The 21,742-nt window shown below is 47.1% G+C and overlaps 1 protein-coding gene across 1 annotated transcript in view; it reads right to left on the reverse strand.

Moving 5' to 3' along the window:
• WDR82 (WD repeat domain 82) overlaps positions 1-21,742 on the reverse strand; it is a 56,201-nt gene that overhangs the window by 23,285 nt on the left and 11,174 nt on the right. The window contains exon 2 of the mRNA XM_090021408.1: positions 13,970-14,067. Coding sequence (XP_089877534.1) covers positions 13,970-14,067 — 98 coding nt within the window. The remainder of the gene's footprint in view (positions 1-13,969; positions 14,068-21,742) is intronic.

Consider the following 21,742-nt stretch of genomic DNA (forward strand, 5'->3'; position numbering starts at 1 on the left):
GGCAGCTGGAAAAGTTACTCCATGTCCTCCAGGAACCATGGCAACTCCACCAGATGTCAACAATGTCTTTCACCCCTGCAGGCTGTCTTGGCCCTAAAGCTGCTTCTGCCATGGGGGTAAGAGGGGGAGAAGAGGGACAGTCTCCCATCACCCTTTCTGGAAACCATGTCTTTAAAGCAACTTTATAACTCTCCAGTCAGAGCTAGAATGCCTGCATGCCCCCATACCACTGTATTTTTATAGTGCTGAGGCACTGCAGCATTCTAAGTGAATACTGGCCCATACCTTAAGCAGTGCTAAGGCTGCAATGTTAATACTAAAGGTGAAAGTGGGGGCAGGGGTGCAAATTTTGTTAATTTTGTTTATAGCTCTTTACCACTAGTACCAATACATTTTAACAAATAACATTTAATGAACACCTGAAATCTGCAAGCCCTAACCCATCTCTCCCATCCTTGAAGATACCTACCTTAAATGGCAGTGCAGTGTATGAACACCAGCAGCTCAGAGTCAAATACAAACAAAACAAGAATGACCTGGGCAGTAATAAAAACCAAACAAACAAAAAAAATCAAACAAAAAACCCCACAAAACTATGCCCTGCAGGAGGCCGAGATCTACATGAATCAGGGTGAAGTGGTTCAAATTCTCGCTGTCAAGAAGCAGAACATGTTCCTGGTGTACCAGCTTGCAAAGTATCACTCCCCAGCCACTGAGGGAGGATGGATTTCAGGCAATATCTTGGCTCCCCTCACTAAATCTATTACAGATAATAGTGACAGAACATGCTTAAATTTTTTGCCAGAAACTGCCATTACCTGATGTCAGAAGAATCTATGCAGAATCTCATCTTCCTCTGATAAAGGGAAAGTAACGGTGAAGCATGAATACATGATTCTTTCAGATGACAGTGCTCTGTCCCAGGCAAGGCAGTGGCCTGTACAGTTAATCTCCTGTACCGGGTGGTATCATAGACCCTCAAACTGTACAAACTACTACCTCAGCTTGGAATCAGGCAAGAGGAACCAGGTTCAAGGTTCTTGAGGAAGAACTCTTCGGAAAGAACTTCATCAGCAGAACTCAGAGGCACACAAGTACTTGGACACAAACATCAGCACTCTTACAGTAGAGGAATGACTTGATTTCACTTTTTTTTTTCTTTCTTTAACTGCAACATGGGTTAAACATCCTGCACTCTTTCCCATGATTTTCATTATTAAGAACCATAAAGTATATATAAAGCACAAGAGGGAAATAATAAGGCATTGCCAGTATTGTGTGTCAGTTTACAATCTTCAAATACTTGCAGTACAAATACCAATAATAAATCACTTCCAATCTATTTCTAATGAGTGCCCACTTTAAAAACGTCTTAGAACAAAAGAACAGCAAATCCAGAACAGTAAACTTCAAACCACCACTATACAAACACAATCTTAAAACTGATTTAAAAAACCAAAGAAATAATATTGTACAAGGTTAGAGCCTCTTTTAGTGAGAAATATATTATAATATAGATGAACATGTATTATAGTATACAAAATTAAGACTGTCACTAAAAATTAACATGAATTGTTTCTGAAACTACAGAAAAGCATCATTGTATGGGAGAAAGAATGTGAACTCATGGAAGGTTTTGAATTAAAAGTCTTAAAGTCAAAATGTTCTATATGATTATACAGTCTTTCATCTGAGGCTCTCAAAGAACTTTAATTCAGCAATGTTTGTGAAAGGCAGTTAGAGTGAGAAGCAATTACTGAAAAACTAACAGACTTGCAAAAGGTTGCCAGTGCATATAATTACTAGGAAGGCAGTGGGAGCAATGAGCAGAGCCAAGACTGGCATCAGGGGAGATGAGTGTTCCACTCCAGGATTTGTTACTGACTTATTCATAGAAAATTAGGGTTGGAAGGGACCCCAGGAGGTCCAACCCCATGCTCAAAGCAGGACCATCTCCAACTAGATCATTCCAGCCAGGGCTTTGCTGAGCCAGGTCATAAAAGCTTCCAAGGATGGAGATTCCACCGGCTCTCCAGGTAACCCACACCAGTGCTTCAGCACCCTCAATTTGCTGCATTATTTCAGTTTACTCCCCCCACCCCACCCCCATTCTCCCCTCTTACACAGGGGCAGGGAGGGGAATACTTTTTTTGTAAATTACTTTGAAACATAGATTAAAGATGCTTAATATAAATGTTAAGTATTTGAATCACATCTGCTTCTCTCTCTCTCGGTACTGAGGAGAGAAGAACACAACTGTGAAAATGAACTATAGTTCATTCTGGCTCGTACAGAAGTTGGAATTAAATTCCAGATACTCAATTTTAATAAGTAATGAAATGCTTACCAAAAGACAGTTTGTCTTATTTTAAGTTGAATTAGAAGGGCTATCAGCATCACTCTCTCTCTCCAGGTAAATCAAATAAGAGAGCTGCAATTATCCTAGCAAACGTACACCTTTTTGACTAAAGGAAGGTAGGTAGGTATATACTTGTTAAAAACACTACTGGTGATAGAATGTTAACTTCCAGGCAGTGGGGAGCTACACCAAGACAGAGCATCTAGTGGCTGTGTCTACACTGCAGCCACTTCTCCCAGCTGCAGTGCAGATGTGGCAGTAATATGGACACAGCTTCAAGCTCCTACCAGGTAGAAACTGAATATGCATCAGCTCAAGAGTAGGGGGCTGGAAGAAGTCATGGCAGCATAGGCACAGCTCCCAGCTGCTTGGTCCCAGTGTGGACCCAGGCCACTGATGTGCTGTGGAAACCACCAAGCCTGTCAGACCAGAGCTGGGTTTTTCCAGCTTGAAAAGGTTGCCAGCTAGATGACCTCTAAAGGTCATTTCCAGCTCTACATTTCTACAATTCAAGAATAAGTATCTTTATTCTTTAAACCCCCTCAAAATCCTCAACAGATACAGGAATGCCTAATTAATACAAGTTTGCTTAGACTAGAATATGGAAACCAAGGGATTTTGGATGAGGACATTAAATCAGAAAAGATATAGTTAAGTCCCTAAAACTATGGTGAACACTCAAGCCAAAACAGGTTTCCTTCAGAGTTTTAAATTTTAGAGCTGAATTAGTGTGGCCATTATCTGAAGTTTTAATTAGATACTAAAGGAGAAAGACGCTAGACACCCAGAGAAGAACATATTGTAGTAATTCCAAAACCAAGTAAGGAGCTTTCTAGATGTACTTCATACAGACCTATAACTTTATTAAACCAAAAGGCAAAAGGTCTTTGTATCTGTCCAAGGAAATATCAAAAACTTCCCTGGCAGGGGCTGGGGTGAGTGGGGCCCCAGCTGGGCCAAGTGGTGGGAAAAATTTTTTTTTTTTTTTTTTTTTTGAAGGCAGGCAGGGGAAAGCGCGCACGCAGTCCCCCACTACCACAAATTATGCAGTCGAGTTTCCCGCTGAGCCCGGGGGGTTCATCCAGGTGCACGGCAGGGCTCCTGCCGCCACACAAACCCTGGTGGAGGCCCAGGGGGCGCATGTCCCCCTGATCTGTGTGTGGGGTACAGGCGGCTTCTGCTGCATGCTGGTCTGAGCCCCATGCTCCACTGCAGCTGCTTTGGGAACAGCACGACGCCAAGCGACTCCTGCCACTGGGCTGAGCTGCCAACCCAGCGGTGGGACACGTGGAATTGTGCCACTCCCAGGGCAGCTGCAGCAGGACTTGGGGCTCAGAGACCAGTACGCAATGGCAGCCACTTGTGCCCCGGGTACAGACAGGGGTAGCACATGCCCTCCCAGCCTCTGTTGGGGTGTGCAATGGCAGGAGCCCCCCTGCACACCTAGATGAGCCACCTGCGCCCTGACTGTCCCACCACTGGGGCCCCACTAACCCCAGCCCCTGCATCTGCCCCACTTCCTCCCTCACCACAGGGTCCTCAAAGTTCCCCCCTACCCCCCACTCCAGCCTCTTCCCTTCACAAAATAGGTTGGTACTTGCCTGTTGTGCCGAGTACCCAGTGATCTGCATGCCATGCTGCAATCCTGGCTGCATGTGCACCCCTCCCCCACCACTGCAGCTGCCCAGAGTCCACAGCTGGGCAGCCCTGCAACCCTTCCCGCTGCCCCGTGTTTGGGGGGGGGGGGGGGGGCGGTAAGCCCTCTTATCCCCAGCCTTCCACTGCCTACGAGCGCAGGGGGCTGCTGTGGAGCCACTGAACTTCAAGACACCGGCAGATAACATGCAGTCACAAGTATCACACTAAGACTCGGTATGTAGGGAAACTGTATAATTATGTATATTAAGCACTTGATCTCAGCTTTATGTAACATAAATATAAGCTGCTATTTCTACATTTTCTTTGAAGTAGATCCTGGGTTGCATTTTAATTCAAAACATCCTTTAAAAGTTTGGAGACCACTGAAATAAACACACCTGTAATAATTTCCCTGTAGGTAAGTTACTACAGGTACCCATAACATTTAGTTCATTCAGAATTAGCAGTTTAACTTTTTTGAAACGTATACTAAAACTTGCAGCAGTCCTCCACAAACACACTTTTAAATGGCACTTTTGTACTTGCTTATGTAACAGACTGTAGAAGGGGTGTCCCCCTGTAGGGGGCGTCCCACGGTGAGCCAAAACCAGGCCGAGCCCAAGAGATTTCTTTGTCCCACTGAGGACGCTAGAACAAAAGGACTGAAGAAATTCTGCCTTCAGGCCCTGGAGACAGGGTCCCGCTCAGAGCCCCCAGAACGCCGCAGCCAGGATTGGCAGCAGCCAGAGGCGAGGCCAGAAGTTTACAGCTGGGCACACTTGGGAGCTGAGGTGGAGGCAAACCACTGTGACGAGACTGCGGGGATCTTGCTGGGGAACCAGGGCAGTGCGTGAGGGAAGTGAGCAGAGCCCAGAAGCAAGCCCTCGCTCTGATTTAAAGGGGAAGCACCTGGGGCTGGGAGTGGGCAAGTGGGTATAGCCCTCTCCTCTTGTAGTGGACCCTCACGTGGGGAGCCCTAAGGGAGTGAGCAACCAGGACCATAGACCCACCAGCCCTGTCTGAGGGGCAGAAAGGGGTGCTGTGGGGAGGAGGTTGTTCATGCCTTACAGGAGGCTGAGCAGGGCACCAGCTGTTATCAGATGTAGAGTCCAGGGGCCATCAAGGGAGCTCTTATCACGTGTACACCTGAACTAAGATGACGTCAAGACCACAGTAGTCAACCAAAAGACTACTATTTTGGAAGTCTATATCAGACCTACCAGGGGTGCGATCACCTACTTATGAGTGTACATAATGTTGTTACCAAGTTATAGATACATCTATAAGCATTGAGCTCATTAGTATTATTCCATAAGCTATCTGAATTACGAGTTAAGCCTTAGAATAGATAGCAATGTATGTGTACAAATATAAATATAGGTATCTAAATATAAATGAATGCGAGAGAGAGGAGAGAGAACCCCCCCCCCCCACACACACACATAGTACATAATAAATATCGTAAATAGTTACCTATTCTGTCAGAGTGCTGTTACAGGAAGTATCCCTGTAACAGGATCCTGAGGTTCCTCATTAGCCTAAAGCAACCAAGGCTTAGCGTGTCCCACCCATGAGGCACTGATTTGGAGCGAGACCTGACAAAGTATTCAAGAACCCATAGGGTGTAGTGGGGTTCTACGGGAATGTGACCATACAGAAACTTGTGGGTAGCCTCCCAACTTGTTTTAAGCAACCAGATGTGGCAGATGAGATCAGAACATGCTCACAGGGCACAGCTGACACAGTCACGGAGCCCTAGGGGCATCACAGTCATCCCTGGTGACCCTGTACCATGACCCTAAGACTGGAGGGGAGGGAGAAGCTGCCAGACTTTGGACTGTTCATCTATGCAAAATATGTAAGTGTGGTATGCAAGTCAGTAACAAAGGGAGAGGGGAAAGCAGCATATATCACCCACTTTCACACAACAATTTTGAAGAAATGGGGAGTATATCAGACCTCTCTGAAGAGTCCATGGGCATGGCAACCAGTGCTTCATTACATCAGGATGGAAAGTATCATGCAGAGGTATAAAATAAGGAAGGTACGGCTAGAGGTCCTGATGGATCACTCGACCCCAGTTGTCTGCCTAGTGGAGGGGGACTGGACCCGATGATCTACAAGGTCCCTTCCAGCTCCCTAACAACCTACGACTAAGAAATCCGTGAAAGTGGTAAGGAAGAGAGACAGAATGGTGCTGGTGGGAAACTTCACAGAAGGACAAGTGAAGAAGGCGTGGGGAGCAGTGGCAGGTAAACTAAAAAGGGAACATGCTGATCTAGCATGGATGGTTGGGAAATATCTTCCTGGTGAGAGAAATGCAACATAGATGGGGCTAGATGAGCTCATCAAGGTGCCCAAAGGAGAGATACAAGAAAAGAAACAGTGGGGCATGTGCTTGGAAGTGTACGTAGGCAAATGAGGTGTGGGGAAGGTCTGCTGCTTTCTGAGTGACATCAAACTAAACTTGTTGTTAGTGTGGCAGATGGTACTATATAGACTCATACCATAGGAACTGGAGAAAACGTTATTAAGGACTTTATTAACATGCTTTAAACCTAGTTTATTGAAAGTAAGAAGCCTCCAGTTTAAGAGGTTGGCTTTCACTGAGAGTGCCTGAAGCTGGGGCTGCATGATCTGAAATACTACATCAATTGGGACAAAGAAGAAGTCAGAGAAGCAGAGGAAAATGGACTGGACATACTGATTTCATTATACCAACAAAGGACTAATGGGAAGGGCAGTTTCAGGTGTTACTGAGGCAATAGTTTTTCAGTAGTTTCTGTACGAAGTTCTGAAAGGGGTTATTTTGTGGGAAGCGGATGTATGTTTAAGGGTTTAATATATGTAGTTGTATTTTTTTTTTTTTGGATATGCTGTTTTTGCAATATGAAATTTTGGTAAAACACGGGTGCTCAATATGTGAAGCTTTGAAAGTATAGGGTGATAAGTATGTTCTTGCTAAAAAGTTTTTTTTTAAAAAAAGGTTTCCATTTGCCCAGCACAGGCCATACCTTTTAGAGTTGTGCTCAGTGTTGGTTGCATTTAATCAATTTCATAATTGGTTTCCATTACTGAGCATGTGCTACTTTTGGCAGCACTTTAATGATAGAAAATGTATTTAATGAGCATTCTTTGTGGGCAAATGAAGACATGGAGGTTTTCCCTCCACGCTGATTGCAGAGGGAGGTCAGGGAGGGGGGCAAAAAACCTAATCTTGTACTCACGTAAATACTGTAAATCAAAAATCAGAACTTGTACATATTTGTATATAATTAGATACACAAGAAGAAATAAAAGATAGGTATCATTCTCATATAATATCAATCAATCTCTTGGATGAGTGGCAGACTACATTTCTTATTACCCTGAATAACCTTATTTATTATAGACTCAAAATTGTATCCCAGAAAGGCCTTGACAAAGGAGGGGAATGATGCTTCCAAGTATAAAATATTTCTATCTAGCAGTCAACTTAGAAATTTGGTATACTGGAAGAGACCAATTCACAGTAAATACTGGGTAAACATAGAGCAAACTTGCAGTCCAACAGACTGTTATATAAAGCTGAAAAAAATCCTCCAGACCAAATTCTATATATAATCATTTCTTTATGACAGCAACAATAGGAGCTGGAAATAATGCATAAAAGAAAACATCATCTTTAACTCCTATAAATAATACTAGATTTAATCTTAAGAAGCTATTAGGAAGCTTTAGTAACTAAAAACATATTTGGTATTATAATATGGGGACAATTATTAAAAATATATTTAGATCTTTTGAAGAGCTAGAAAATACTGTAAGGAATATTAAAACCTCATTTTCCCAATATCTGCAATTGAGACATTTTTCAACACATTTGCAAAGAAATGTAAACCTCAGAAATTTAACAGAACTGAGAAAATATTGGTCACGCCCATGACATACACAAACCAATTGACTACGTTATATAAAGCAATTTTAAATAGTCATACAAAATTAAAAAATTGTTTATGATTAAAAATGGACTATAGAAACTGCATCCTAATCGTTAGGGTGACAGTATTTGGATCTGGGGGAGTGCTGAATCTGCAGCTGAATAAAAGGCTATAAACCTATGGCCTAGCAAGCTGCTAACCACAAGGCAGAATTGTATGTTAAAAGTAACATTGCAACATGCTTAGGCGAGCATTTTCCTAACAATATAGTACTGTTGTAAGATATATAGCTCATTGTGTAAGAAAAACAGGATGCAGACCACTGGCTATCGTTAGGAGATAAAGCAGAAGTAAGACCTTGGAGATGGTGAGGAAAATCAGAAAGAGACCGCAAGTGACCGAGAGAAGCAGGGGTCAGGGTTTTAGGCATGCGCTCATAGCAAAAGTCATATAAATAAGTGAAATGCATAGGTAATTCCATGCCAATGAAATAAACAGTAAATGGAGGCGGAGCTTAAGGGAAGGAATAAGGGTGGAACAAAGGAAGAACAAAGGTGGGGTAAATGTTAACGAGCATAAACCAAGGTGTATAAATATGGAAACAACTAATGTTCATGGCTGCTCCCTGGTTTGTTGGAGCTCGCCCGAAGCTGCCTTCATTCTGAATAAAGCTGTTGGAAGAAGCAATGCATGCACCGACCTGTTGTCTCCCCAGTTGTTAGGCGTTGCATGGAGCCAGGGTCTAACACTAATTAGTTATGAAGATTGGGAGACTATCTACAACGAAGATCCTGGCACCTTCACACTTGCACAGCGATAGAAGAAAGCTGTTTTAAAAGTTCTATATTGGTGGTATCTCACCCCAAGATACATTTATAGTACAGGAATGGGTGAGTGCTGGAAGGGGGTGGGCCATTGGGAGGATTCTGCCCAATATGATGTACATGCTCCAGAAACAAGTTATTCTAGAAAAGTGTTGGAGACATGGTAAGGTTGGCAGATATCAGATAATCCCTTATGGTTTTCCTGAGAAGCATACAACATAAGGATCATATGGAATTGATAACTCATCTTCTAGCATATGCAAGAAGTAAAACTGGAAAAGGCTGAAAGAGGAACTCCTGAAGTTATGGACTGAAATAAAAAGTTTGAAAAATTTTAGTAATAAAAATTTTGTCTCATCAATTCAGCATACTATGGGGTGGGGGGAAAATACTTAGACATTTCACAGACATTGGGGCTGGAAGGGACCTCAAAATCTGGGAGAAGTTCTTGGAATCTACTGGAAAAGTATTCTGCCGCCAAACCAAAGTCTGACAAACTTTCCTGATTATTGGAGGAGAATGCAGTTAGCAAGGGACATGAAGGGTAACAAGAAGGGTTTCTACAAGTATGTCATTAACAAGAGGAAGATCAGAGAGAGTGTGGGTTCCTTACTGAAATGAGGTAGACAACCTAGTAACAGAGAATGCAGAAAAGACTGAAGTGCTTTTTCACCTCAGTCTTCACAGGCAAGATCAGCTCTGAGACTACTGCACTAGGTAGCACAGTCTGGGGAAGACATAAGCAGCAAGAAGTGGTGAAAGAACAGGTTAGGGACTTTAGAAAACCTGGACATATAAAAGTCCATGGGGCCAGATGGGATGCATCCAAGGGTGCTGACTGAGTTGGCTGATGTGATTGCAGAGCCACTGGCCATCATCCTTTAAAACTCGTGGTAATCAGGAGAGGTCCTGGATGATTGGAAAAAGGCAAACATATTTAAGAAAGGAAGAAGGAGGATCCAGGGAATTACAGACCAGTCAGCCTCACTTCAGTCCCTGGAAAAGTCACAGAGCAGAACTTCAAGGAATCCATTTCTATGCACTTGGAGGAGAAGAAGGTCATTAGGAACAGTCAACATGGATTCACAAAGGGCAAGTCATGCCTGACCAACCTGATTGCCTTCTATGATGAGATACTGACTCTATGGATGCGTGGACACCAGTGGATGTAGTATACTTTGACTTTAGCAAGGCTTTTGATACAGTCTCCCACAACATTAGAAGGTGCATCACAAACAGGTATAATGGGGGTGATACTTCCCCTTTATGTGGCACTGGTAAGGCTGCAGCTGAAATACTGCATCCAGCTTTGGGCGCTGCACTTCAAGAAGGATGTGGATAACTTTGAAAGGGTCCAGAAGAGGGCTACTCATATGATTAAGGGCCTGCAGGTAAGGTCTTACGAGTAGAGACTGAGGGACCTGGATCTCTTCTGCCTCCACAAGAGAACGCTGAGAGGTGATCCTGTGGTCATCTACAAATTCATCAGGGGGTGGCAGCAAGGAATAGGAGATACCCCATTTACAAGGGTGCCCCTTGGTGTGACTAGAAACAACGGACACGAACTGACAGAGAGCAGATTTAGATTGGACATCAGGAAAAACTTCTTCTCAGTAAGGCAGGGGTAGGCAACATTTTTTGGCTGGAGTGCCAAAAAACCTCCACAATGTCTACCTTGGAAGGCATACCAGAAAAATAAAACGAGAGGCAGAGGGGGCACAGTACATGGCAGGATGCACTGTGTATCAATATATCTAATAATCATAAATGTTGTCTTTGTTGTTGTGTATTCCTTTTTTATTAAGCATATTGCAATGAGAGACAGGGAGAGGGAAAGGAGAAAAAGAGAAAGAAAAGAGAGAAAGGAAAAAGGAGAGCAGAGAGAGAACCAGACACGCACACAGAACTACATGTGCACAAACAGAGACAACCAGAACACACCCAGAACAGACACATGCGCACATGCATCCAAAACCAGACGTGTGCACACACAGACGCACAGAACCAGACAGAAGCAGACAAACACACAGAACTAGGTGTACAGGTGCACGGAGCTGGCCTGCTGGGCCACCAAACAAAGTCCAACTCAAAAATGCCCTGGGCCCGACAGAGCCCCTGTGCTGCCCTGGGGAGCCAGTCCCCAGGGTACAGCACGGCCAGCTGAAGCCCCAGTCCAGAGCCTGCCCATCAGCCCAACCACCCACCCCACATAGTTAAGCCTGCAAAAGTGAGACACTCCTGGCAAGGGGCAGACCAGCCTCATCCTGGTGGGGGGACTGGGCTGGGCTGGGCTTGGAGCAGGTGGGAGTCAGGCAAACTCAGGTGCAAGCAGCCCGGGCTTCGTGGTGTGCAGAACCAGGTGTGCAGCCTGGGCTGGCTGCAGCTGGAAGACTGCAAACAGCTGCTCCAGGTTCCTGCATCAGCTCCATACCAGTGGGTGCAGGAATGCCTTGGAGTGGATGGTGGGGGAAGGACCTGAGGCAGTGCAACCCTGGCCTCTCCGCTGCTGGCACAGAGCTAATGACTGGCCTCCGGAGTCTGGCACAGCTGTTTGTAGTCAGCCTGGGCTCTGGACAGCTGCAGTGGGCAGGCTGCAAACAACTGTGCTGGGCTCCACAGCCCCAGCATCAGCTCCATGCTGGAGGCGATTCCTTACGCAACTCAGAGCAGACAGCGGGAGGGTTGTCCTGCCTCAGGCCCTATCCCTGCTGTCTGGGCTTCCAAGGGAGGTGGTACTCTCCCCTACCCTGGAGGTCTTTAAGAGGAGACTGGAAAAGCTGGGTCATCATGATTCCTGGCTGGGGTCATCTGATCCCAGCGCTCTTTCTTGCCCATGGCAGGGGGTCAAGTTCAATGATCTACAGTCCCTTCTGACCCTAAAAATCTATGAAACATTCTTGCAGAAAAGATAAGGAAGTGGGCTGGATGAATGGACCGTAAGGTGGACAGAAAACTGGCTGGAGCATCAGGCTCAGAGAGTAGTAATGAATGGCTCCATGTCCAGTTGGCAGTCTGTATCAAGTGAAGTGCAACAGAGTCAGTCCTGGGGCTGGTTTTGTTCAATGTCTCCATCAATGAGCTGGCAGATGGCAGACTGCACCCTCAGCAAATTCGCAGATGACACCAAGCTGGGAGTAGTGGTAGATACACTGGAGGATAGGGCTAGGATTCAGTGTGACGTAGGCAAACTGCAGGATTGGGGCAAAAGGAATCTCATGAGGTTCAACAAGGACAAGTGCAAAGTCCTGCACTTAGGACGGAACAATCCCATGCACTGGTACAGGCTGGGGGCTGACTGGCTGGGCAGGAGCTCTGTAGAAAAGGACGTGGAGGTTACAGTGGACAATAATTTGAACATAAACCAACAGTGGTGCCCTTGTTCCCAAGAAGGCTAACAGCATACTGGGCTGCATTGGTAGGAGTGCTGCAAGCAGGGCAAGGAAAGTGATTATTCCCCTCTACTCAGCACTGGTGAAGCCTCCTCTGGAGTACTGTGTTCAGTTTTGGGTCTGCTACTACAAAAACAATGTGGACAAATTGGAGAGAGTCGAGTGGAGGGCCACCAAAAAGGTAAGGGCCTGGGGCACATGACTTATAAGGAGAGGCTGAGGGAACTCGGCTTATTTAGTCTAGATAAGAAGAGACTAAGAGGGGATTTAACATCAGCCTTCAACTACCTGAAGTGGAGGGGGTTTGAAAGAGGGTGGAGCTAGACTGTTCTCAGTGGTGCTAGATAAAAGAACAAGGAGAAAGTCTCAAGTTGCAGCAAAGGAAGTTTAGCTTAAGTATTAAAAAATAAATTCTCTCACTAGCAGGGTAGGAAGGCACTAGAACAGGTTACCGAGAGAGGTTGTGGAATCTCTATCCTTGGAAGCTTTTAAGACCTGGCTAGACAAAGCCTTGGCTGGGATGATCTAACTGGGGATGGTCCTGCTTTGAGTAGGGGATCAGAATAGGTGTCCTCTTCCAACTCTAATTTTTTTGAGATTCTATAATGCAAGTCACGAGCTAACAGTTAAGAACAAATTTAGAACAAATCTGAAATCTCAAAAGTAGGTGGAAGACAACCTTGTATTACATACAGCGTTCTGAGGGGGTGGGGAAGCAGGGAGGGCACAAATCATTAAGAAGGTCACATTTAGAGACGGACAAACAAAAAAGCTCATTATCAACTAAGAAATATACAGTAGAGGTGCCCTGATACATCAGTCTCATATAGCATTGGCACCAATATAGGGAAAAATTGACAGCATCAGAAAATCAGCTTTTTTCACCTGTGGCCCAGTTCCAGCCTGCAGTGGCAGTCTGCCTTCACCCCACATGCAGATCCGGGGTCACATGCCTGCCCCCCCCATGCCCTCCCGGGATGTGCACAACAAGCAGGAACCACCCCTTCCCCAACCTCGAATGAGCCGCTCGCAGCTCCATCCTGCGCCCCACCCTGCCTGTGCTGTGCCTGCCCCATTTCCTCCCTCACTGCAGGGGCCTCAATCTGCCCCCCCAACTTTCCCACCCCGATATAAAGGAGCTATGAGACTCGAAAGAACAGAAGAAAAGAAAGCAAGACCCCTGTGCACATTCACTTAGGTTAAAGGAGTACACCTGAGGGAAGACAAATATCTGTCTTACACACACACACCCTAACTCATACCCCCAACCTGGGGATTGGGTGTACCTTTAAATGTTAAATTTGTTATTTGATAAGTCAGATTTGGTAATAAAGCTTATTACAAAAAAAGAAGGGCTGGTAGAAAGAACAAACTTCATAAACACATCCTTAGCACAATTTTCTATGGAGCTGTACAGGGACAAAACCCTCACAGTGCCATTTTAAAATCCTAACACTAAAAATATGAGCACCCCAATGAGTAATAATAAATACGCTCAATAAACAGACAGAGAAACTTAGGGCACAAAAACTGCTTAACATTTGTCTATTCACTTAGCCAGTGAACAAAATATCTCATATCTCACTTCCACTATAGATCATATTAATGATCTTGGTTATTGAAAGTAAAGGAAATACTAGAAACAAATGGTCATTATGTGTTAAGGGATGCCTTTGACCAATGCTTTAAAATAAAAATTTTATTATGACTATGGAGATGTCTATTTATTATCTGAAGGCTGGTGTAAAAGCTTTCCCTAGGTCCTTCATCACTGTTTATCTAAGTGTGACACCTGACTTCAGATAAATTAAAAATACTTAACTAGAGTTAGTCACTTACCATCTATTTTGTTGGAGCTGTACACCACAGTGTTGGCTGCATGTGTGTACCTGATGAGGTCCACTCCATACTTTTTACTGTACAGCGTTCTCTTTGGTCTGTCAGAGGAATATAGAAATAATTAGGCTTTCTTCTTCGAAATGAGAGTTCAATCCACAGCCTAGCAGTCTTGAAACATGAAGGTTCTGGTTTCCACCTATGCTCAGAGATGATCTGACAAAAGGGACAAACTGAAAAGAACCCTGACAACCGCCATTCTCCTACGTTGTAAATAAAAACCACCCAGAGTTCCCATAAATTGCTGGTGGCATGGACAGACATTTGTACTGCTTCAAGTGCCTTTTAAACGCTTCAGAATGTGAAAGGACGCATGTCATTGATCAGTGAGGTGCTTCAAAATCAGACCACAACAATTCTGAATGAAACAGGAATTTTTAAGCACTTCATTGTGAAACTCTGTTACCCTTGCACCTTCCAGAAGAACCCTCCCTCCCTTGGCCAGAAGCAGATGGAGGAGGAAAAGGACATCAGAAGTCATTCCTGATTGGGACTGCACAGCAAATGTACAGCCATCAAGATACAGTTTAGATGTCACCATCACTAGAATGGCAAAGGTATCTCTACTCCCTCATTCCCTCAAATCCAGCAGGTGAACAGAAGTACACTGATATTCTGACAGTATATCTCTGGGCCCTCTATCCCATGTTCAATAAACCAACACTGTGCCAGCAGCCCTGGCCAAGGACTTGGATGGATTTACACATGGTCACCAGCAGGTCCATGTTGAGACTAGTGAGAGATGGAAAGGAAATTCAAAAGGCATGCAAAGGGGAAGAGCCATATTTAGCTGAAAAAGGGTGCTACAGAGGCATCCCAAGGGTTATTCAGGCATAGGCAAGAGGGGTACAGCTGCATCTACTGACATAATGGGAGAGGAGTGCTAACACATCCTATTGTAATCTGCTATATGAGGCTATGACTTCGTGCTTAGGCTAGTCACCAAAGGGATTTGTACCTTTCCCATTCAGCTCTTACATACTTTGATTGGGTACTTTTTTTTTTGGGGGGGGGGAAGAGGAGAAGAGGGAAGTAGAGAAAATTCAGTTGGGCCATTAGAGGCTAAGTTTGGTACTTTTTATTTACAGTTGTCATTTGCTTTAAAGTAATTTAGCAGTGTATGGTATCTTTCCCCAAAAGAGTTAACATGAAGGAATTTAGCTAATTGTGTCCATGAGACAAGTATTTTTATTTGCAAATGCAATCAATCAAAATCAACAGTAGTCAACCTTCCAGACCCCTATTGCCAATCAGGAGGTTCAGTATTTTCAGACCAGTAAAACATGGTTGAAACACACAGCGGACTGGTATAATGTTCACACAGAACCATTCCCCCTCTTCCTATCCCTCTTATTTCTCTGATGGCAGGGATCATGTAACAAGGGAAGTAACAAGATAATACGCTTACTTTTTTTTCCCCCTCCAGGACAAAATGGAATCCAGGCCATTTGGCAATCTTTCCCTTGGTACTACTTGTTTAAGTATCCTGGATACAATTTGTGGGCTACAGCTCAAGTCTGATGGCATCTGAGTAGTGGATTCCTGGCACTTCACTGATAATAGCTAGCATGCAGTGAACGAGGGTCTCAGCTTGAGCAGGTGATGGTGGGGCACATGAGTTCAGCTAGCTGTCATCAGAGAGTGGCAAACCTTCACACTTTTAAGAAGAGACACTGTGCAGGGTCTTCTGCAAGCTGTTATTAGGTACTGGAGCAGCATACTCAGCCTAGAACTTCAACATAGGGCTGCCCCTCTTCATACACCCGTTAATAGAGTGCTGTATTGTTTCCTACTCAGAGGATAGGTATTCAAACTTCCTTTGAAGGTACTCATCCAGCCAGGCTCTTGGGTTGAAAGGTAACCCACTTCTTTCCAGGGTAGCACCATAATTCGCTTGCCCCTCCAAGCAGCTGGGTCTTCAAACAGCAGGAGAGTATAGAGCAGGGGTAGGCAAAATATGGCCTGCAGGCTGGATCTGGCTGGCGAGGCCATTCTATCTGGCCTGCAGGGCCCCTAAAAAAATTTTGAAAATAAATATTCATCTGTCCTTGACTCCTGTCAAGAAATGAATATTCCAGGCAAGGCAGAACACCGATGCCACCAACAAGGCTGAGGGAACAGGAATGTTGAGGGATATACCCAGCAGGCTCACACTGAACAAGAGGAAAAAAAGAGAGAGCGCATTTGAGCTGCTCTACATTGTGTGCCCTCCTCCGCGAGCCAAAGGCTTTTTCTCCATAGACAGAGATGTTCCCTCCCTTCTCACTCCCACCAAGTCCTTTTGAAATCAAGGGTTACCCTCCCCAGCCTCCAACCAGGCCCCACCACAGCAATTAATAACCATCCTTCAACTCCAATAGCAGCTTTCCAACATCTAGGCTACCTTGCCTAGACCCTCGACATTGCACCAGACAAGAGCTGCCCTCCCAAATCCCAGCAATATCAACAACAGGGCCAGGGTTACCCCTCCGCAACCTCTCAAGTGCCCACAAGGGTCATGGCCATATACACCAACTATACCGAGCCTCATCCTGTCCCAGCACCTCCTCCCACCCTTCTCCATTCTCCTTTCAGGCCAAGGAATTTGCCCCATGAACTCATCTTCATACCCAAGACAGCAGCTCACTCACACATACACCACCCTATGTTTTCTGCTCCCCAAAGCTTTCCTTTGCCAACACTGGCTATAAACAGACATGATCCTTGGAGCAGGATCAGCTGTGCCAGAATGGGTCCCAGCACTGCGGATTCACTTCACTGGGCAACACAGGCATTGCCCATTGTTCCATGTCAGGGTATGTCAGCTCAGTATTGTGCATCCAAGGAATCCCCTGCCAGGGGATTCTTGGGGTACCTCTCCACTATCAGGAAAACCCAGGCAGGCACTCCTGGGGCTTCAGGGTCCCAATCCTGCATGAGAAATCTCAGTCTGCTTAGGGCAGCTGGACAGTATGGGTAGCTCTGGATTGCCCATGCTCTCCTATCATAAAGTAAATGAATGACCACCACAAAAAAGCAGCAACATTTTACCACCTTTTGTCATAGCCGCAATTTGGGGCATTTGTGGTGCAACAAGGGACAAACACATATATTTGCCTGGCCTACGGTAACACAAAAGCAACATGCTTCCAGGCACTGAGAAGAGGCCCCAAGTCTTCCTCATAGTATAGGCCAAGATGTATTGGAAACTACTGTTCAGGCAGCTCTTCCATGCCCTCACTATCCCAGCCTTCTCCGTGGTGAGGATCCACAATCTATGCCTCAGTGATGCCCAAAGGGTATGCCAAGGCATACTAGTATGCTGCAAAAGCAGAAGTGTGATGTGAAAAAATGTTATTTTCCATTTTTCTTTTTTGTATTTTAAGCTGGGGGACACAGCATGCCAACAGAGCAGGACGCAGTAGAGGGAAGAATGGCAGAGGCTACCATGGTGGAGGCTGCAGTGGCAAGTTTGCAGATGTCTAGTCCCAGCACAGCTTCCCAGTGGCTGAAAACTGTACACACACCACAGTCAGGAAGTGGGTGACTGGGAGAAGTGGTGACAACATCAGTACCAGACAGCTATAAACTGCCACATCCTTCCTGCACTCTAGGACCATGGCTGCACTGCACACCTAAGTGTACTGCATTCTGCTGCACTCTACTCTGCATGCACAGCATGCCCCTCCACTGGAAACACAGATGCAGGACCACAGATACGGGGCAGAAAATTTTCCAGTGCTTTATTTATGTGGGAAAATTTTCCATTTCTAAAAATTCATTGTTTTATAAAATTCATTGGTAACAATGAATGGATGCCAATACAATAATAGGCAAGCTTGGCAGTTTCAAAGTTGTAATTAATGTTTTTCAGGTGATTATCTCTAGGAAGTATGTGAGAGAGTACATATATGTTTTATTGAGTTGTAAACAGGAGGGTCAATACACTCACATAATAATCCAAACCAAAAATAAAGTTATGAATTCACCTAATTGGCTGTGCAGGGCCCCCCACACTCCTGTGGGACGCAGCACTGCAGCGTCCACAAGCTGCGTCTAATCAAATATTTCAGTCCAAATACTTACGGATATTGGGACATAAAATTAACATGGGGGTACTTTTTAAATTTTTTTTTACTAAATAGAAGTCAAATAAACATGATAAATCAGATCACGCTCTATTTAGGACATTGGAAAGTTTTCCAGAAAACCCACATCTCTAGTCGGGGCATCCCTGAAAAGAACACCCTCAGTTTGGTACCTAGTACTAGCTTATGAACTTCCGGGCCTCCTATTCTTAGACCTCTGGAATGCTCTTTGCCTTAACCTCACAGATGCAGCAGCCAAGCAAAAGTGACCATCCAGGGCAGGCAGCACTAAGTGGTATCCAGGTGCACCCCAAGTGCCCTCCACTCCATGGTCACCCAGCAGCTGCACAGCTAATAGCTGAGCAGTCCCTTCCCAGCATCCAAGTGTCCAGTACGGGCCTTCATGAACCACAAAAGAGAGGACAAGCTGAGTCCCAGGATGCAGAGACACAGCCTCAATGGTCACAGCCTCAAGCTAAGTGCTAGGAGCAGCACAGGCACATACTCCTGGCTTCATAAAGGACACCCAACTGGAATTCCACTCCTGTTACCAGGTTTGATCTTCAGGGGAGACTGAGACACCCCCTGGTGGCCAACCAACCCTTTGCTGGCTCTGGCTCTAGGGTGCCCTCCTCTTCTTACTTATTTGCTACACCTTGATGTAGTTCAGGAGTAGGCAAAGTTTTTTGGCTGGAGTGCTGAAAAAACAACAATGTCTACCTTGAAAGGTGCTTGAGTACCAGCATACCATAAAAACAAAATGAGGCCTGAGGAGTACATAGCAGGACACATAGCACATTAGTGTTATAAGGTCTCTCTATATATAATTAAACTATTGTTGTAAGTAAAGTAAATAAAATGCTTAAGAAGCTTCATTTAAAATTGAATTAAAATGCAGATGCTATCAGTCTAGTGTGATCCTTGCCCTTGCAGCATGGGGCTGGGGCCAGGGCCCACTGGCAGTGTGGGTCTGGAGCTGGAGCCCTGGCCATGAGCAGCATGCGGCTGGGGCTGGGGTCCACCAGCAGCCTGGGGCCAGGGCCAGGGTCCAGGCCATGGGTGGCGAGGGCCCCCTGGCAGCCTGGGGCCATTGGCAGTGCCGGGATGAGGCCAGGGCCCGCATAGGTCCACAGCCTCAGCCCCACACAGGCCCCATTTCCACGCTGCCAACGGGCCAGCTCGGCAGCAGCTCTGGGCCGTGGTGAGGGCTGGGGCCAGGGCCATCTGCAGCGCCAAGATAGGGCCTGGGCCCTGGTCCTGGCCTCAGCCCAGCACTGCAGATGGCCCTGGCCCAGCAGCAGTGCTGGGCTGGGGAGGTGGGGGTGCCACCTTGCTGGCAGCACGTGGCTGGGCTGGCTGGCAACACCGGGATAGGGCCAGGGCCCACACAGGTCCACAGGCCCGGGCCCCAGCCCCAGCCCCAGCCCAGTGCTGCCAATGGCCCCGGTCCAGCGCCGGAATGGGGCCGGGGCCTGGCCCGGCCCGCTCCACCGGCAGCGCCGGAATGGGGCCGGGGCCTGGCCCGCTGGCAGCACATGGCCAGGGCCGTCTGCAGTGCTGAGATGGGCCCAGGCCCTAGCCTCATCCCAGCACTGCAGGCAGCCCTGGCCCAGCAGCGGTGCTGGGCAGCAGCCATGGAGGTGCCAGCTGGGGCCAGCCCCGTCGGCAGCACCGGGATGTGGCTGGGCCCGCCAGCAATGCCGGGATGGGGCCAAGGCCCAACCAGGTTCACAGACCCAGGCCCCGGCTTCATTCCAGCAGTGCCAACAGCCCTGGCCTGGCTGGGGTGGATGGCGGCGGCACGAGGGCCAGGGCCTGTGCAGGTCCGTGGCCCCAGTCTCAGCCTGACGCTGCAGATGGCCCTGGCCCGGTGCTGGCACTGGGCTGGGGCCCAGAGAGGTCTTGGGGCCAGGTCGCCGGCAGCGTGTGGCTGGGCCCGGGGATGGGGCCCACAGTGGCCATGGGGCTGAGCTACCGGCAGCATGTGGCCATGCCCGTGGACAGGGCCCACAGTGACGATGGTGCTGGCTGGGGTCAGCCAGCGGCACGTGGCTGGGGCTGGGGCCATCAGGGTACAGATGTGGCTGGGGACAGGGCCCGCAGCAGGGACAGGCTAGGGTTGGGGCCAGGGGCTCTTACTTTGCCGACATGGTCAGGGTGTTCCGGGGCCCGGGTCCAGCAGTGGCAAGTGCAGCTAACAGGGGTTGGCAGCAGCACAAGGCTGTTCCTGGGCAGCCGCGTGCTGCTCAATCTGGGCAGGAAGCAGCCCGCGTGCCAATAAAAACTATCCCGTGTGCCATGTTGGGCACACGTGCCATAGGCTGCCGACCCTGATGTAGTTGTTTGATTGAAAGGGAGGGTGCCTAGCGGATTCTAGACCAAGCCCCTGTTCTCTAGATGCCAGCTAGCTCTTCCAGGCTTCTGCCGGTCTCCACTCTGCCCTTGCTAGGTAGGCCCCAATGGCCTTTCAGTGCCTTTCCTCAGGGCATCTATCAGCCTTAAGAGCAAAGCACAGCCTCCCCTACAGCCATGCCTATGCCTCACAGGTGTGACCAATGAATGACTTTACTGGGCACTTGGCCCCAATCCAATACCAGGCTACCTCAGACCTTTATACCCCTTGCTGGGGCCTCAGCCGTACCAACCTCAGCCATTCTCTTGCAGGTTCTCTTAGCTTAGGCCAGCTGTGTGGGACCTCGCTTTGTGGTTCCAGCCCATGACCACCTAATCCAGCTTTGTCTTTGCCCTGTCCTAGGCAATACATGTGCTGAGCATCCTTAGTCTCCTGGACCCCTGGCCCTTGTCTCTGTCCTTTTCGTGCACAGGACCCCCTGGCCCCAATTCTGCTGCTCCTGGGAAATGGGCCTCCCTGGCTCTCATCTGGCTCCTCCTTTTCTTTCTCTCTCTCTAGGCTTCAACCTCCCCCTCAGGCTTAAGCCTGTGGTATGTCCCAAATCAAGGCCCCAGCAGAGCCCCCAAACACTGGCATACCCCTTACACCTTGCTGTGGGTTAAACCACCATGCACCCCTCAAGCACCTCACCATGGCCTCCATATACTCCCCTTTCAGCCATACCTAGACCACCAGTTGAAACTGTACCCAAGGAGTAAGCCTTCTGCCTAAAACAAATTAAACCCCTCTGGGTCTGAACATAAACAATGGCTAACTGCCTGCATAACAAGGCTTCCCTTTCCCCCATGTAACATTCCCCTGTACAGCAGTAGCACTGTTTGTGTTCCTCAAGATAGCTCCAGTGCCAGCCAGGAGCTCTCCTGCATTCCTCCTGCTCTGGAGCTCTTGCCTCCACAGCCTCCATGGCCAGACTGCCCCTCCTGGCTCAGGGACCACGTTTATATATCTCCCTGGCCCCGCTCCCTTCCAGTCAGATGCCTCCCTGAGCTGAGTTTCCTAACTGAGCTTGCCACCTCAACCCCAGGATAAGCTACTATTGCTGGCCTCTCCTGTTCTCATATCTTGTCTCCCATGGAGGGCTCTAGCCCACAGAATTAATACTACACAGCTAGTTGTGCAGTAAGTGCTTGTATCAGGTAAATCCACAGGTACACATTCCCTAGCAGCTCATAATAAGCAGCTTTCCCCACTTGCTCTGCTGCTCCTTCAGCCTTAAAATTTACACAAGCCTTCAAG

This window comes from Crocodylus siamensis, chromosome 11, assembly GCF_052110815.1.
Source record: "Crocodylus siamensis isolate JL-2025a chromosome 11, ASM5211081v1, whole genome shotgun sequence".
Lineage (NCBI taxonomy): Eukaryota > Metazoa > Chordata > Crocodylia > Crocodylidae > Crocodylus > Crocodylus siamensis.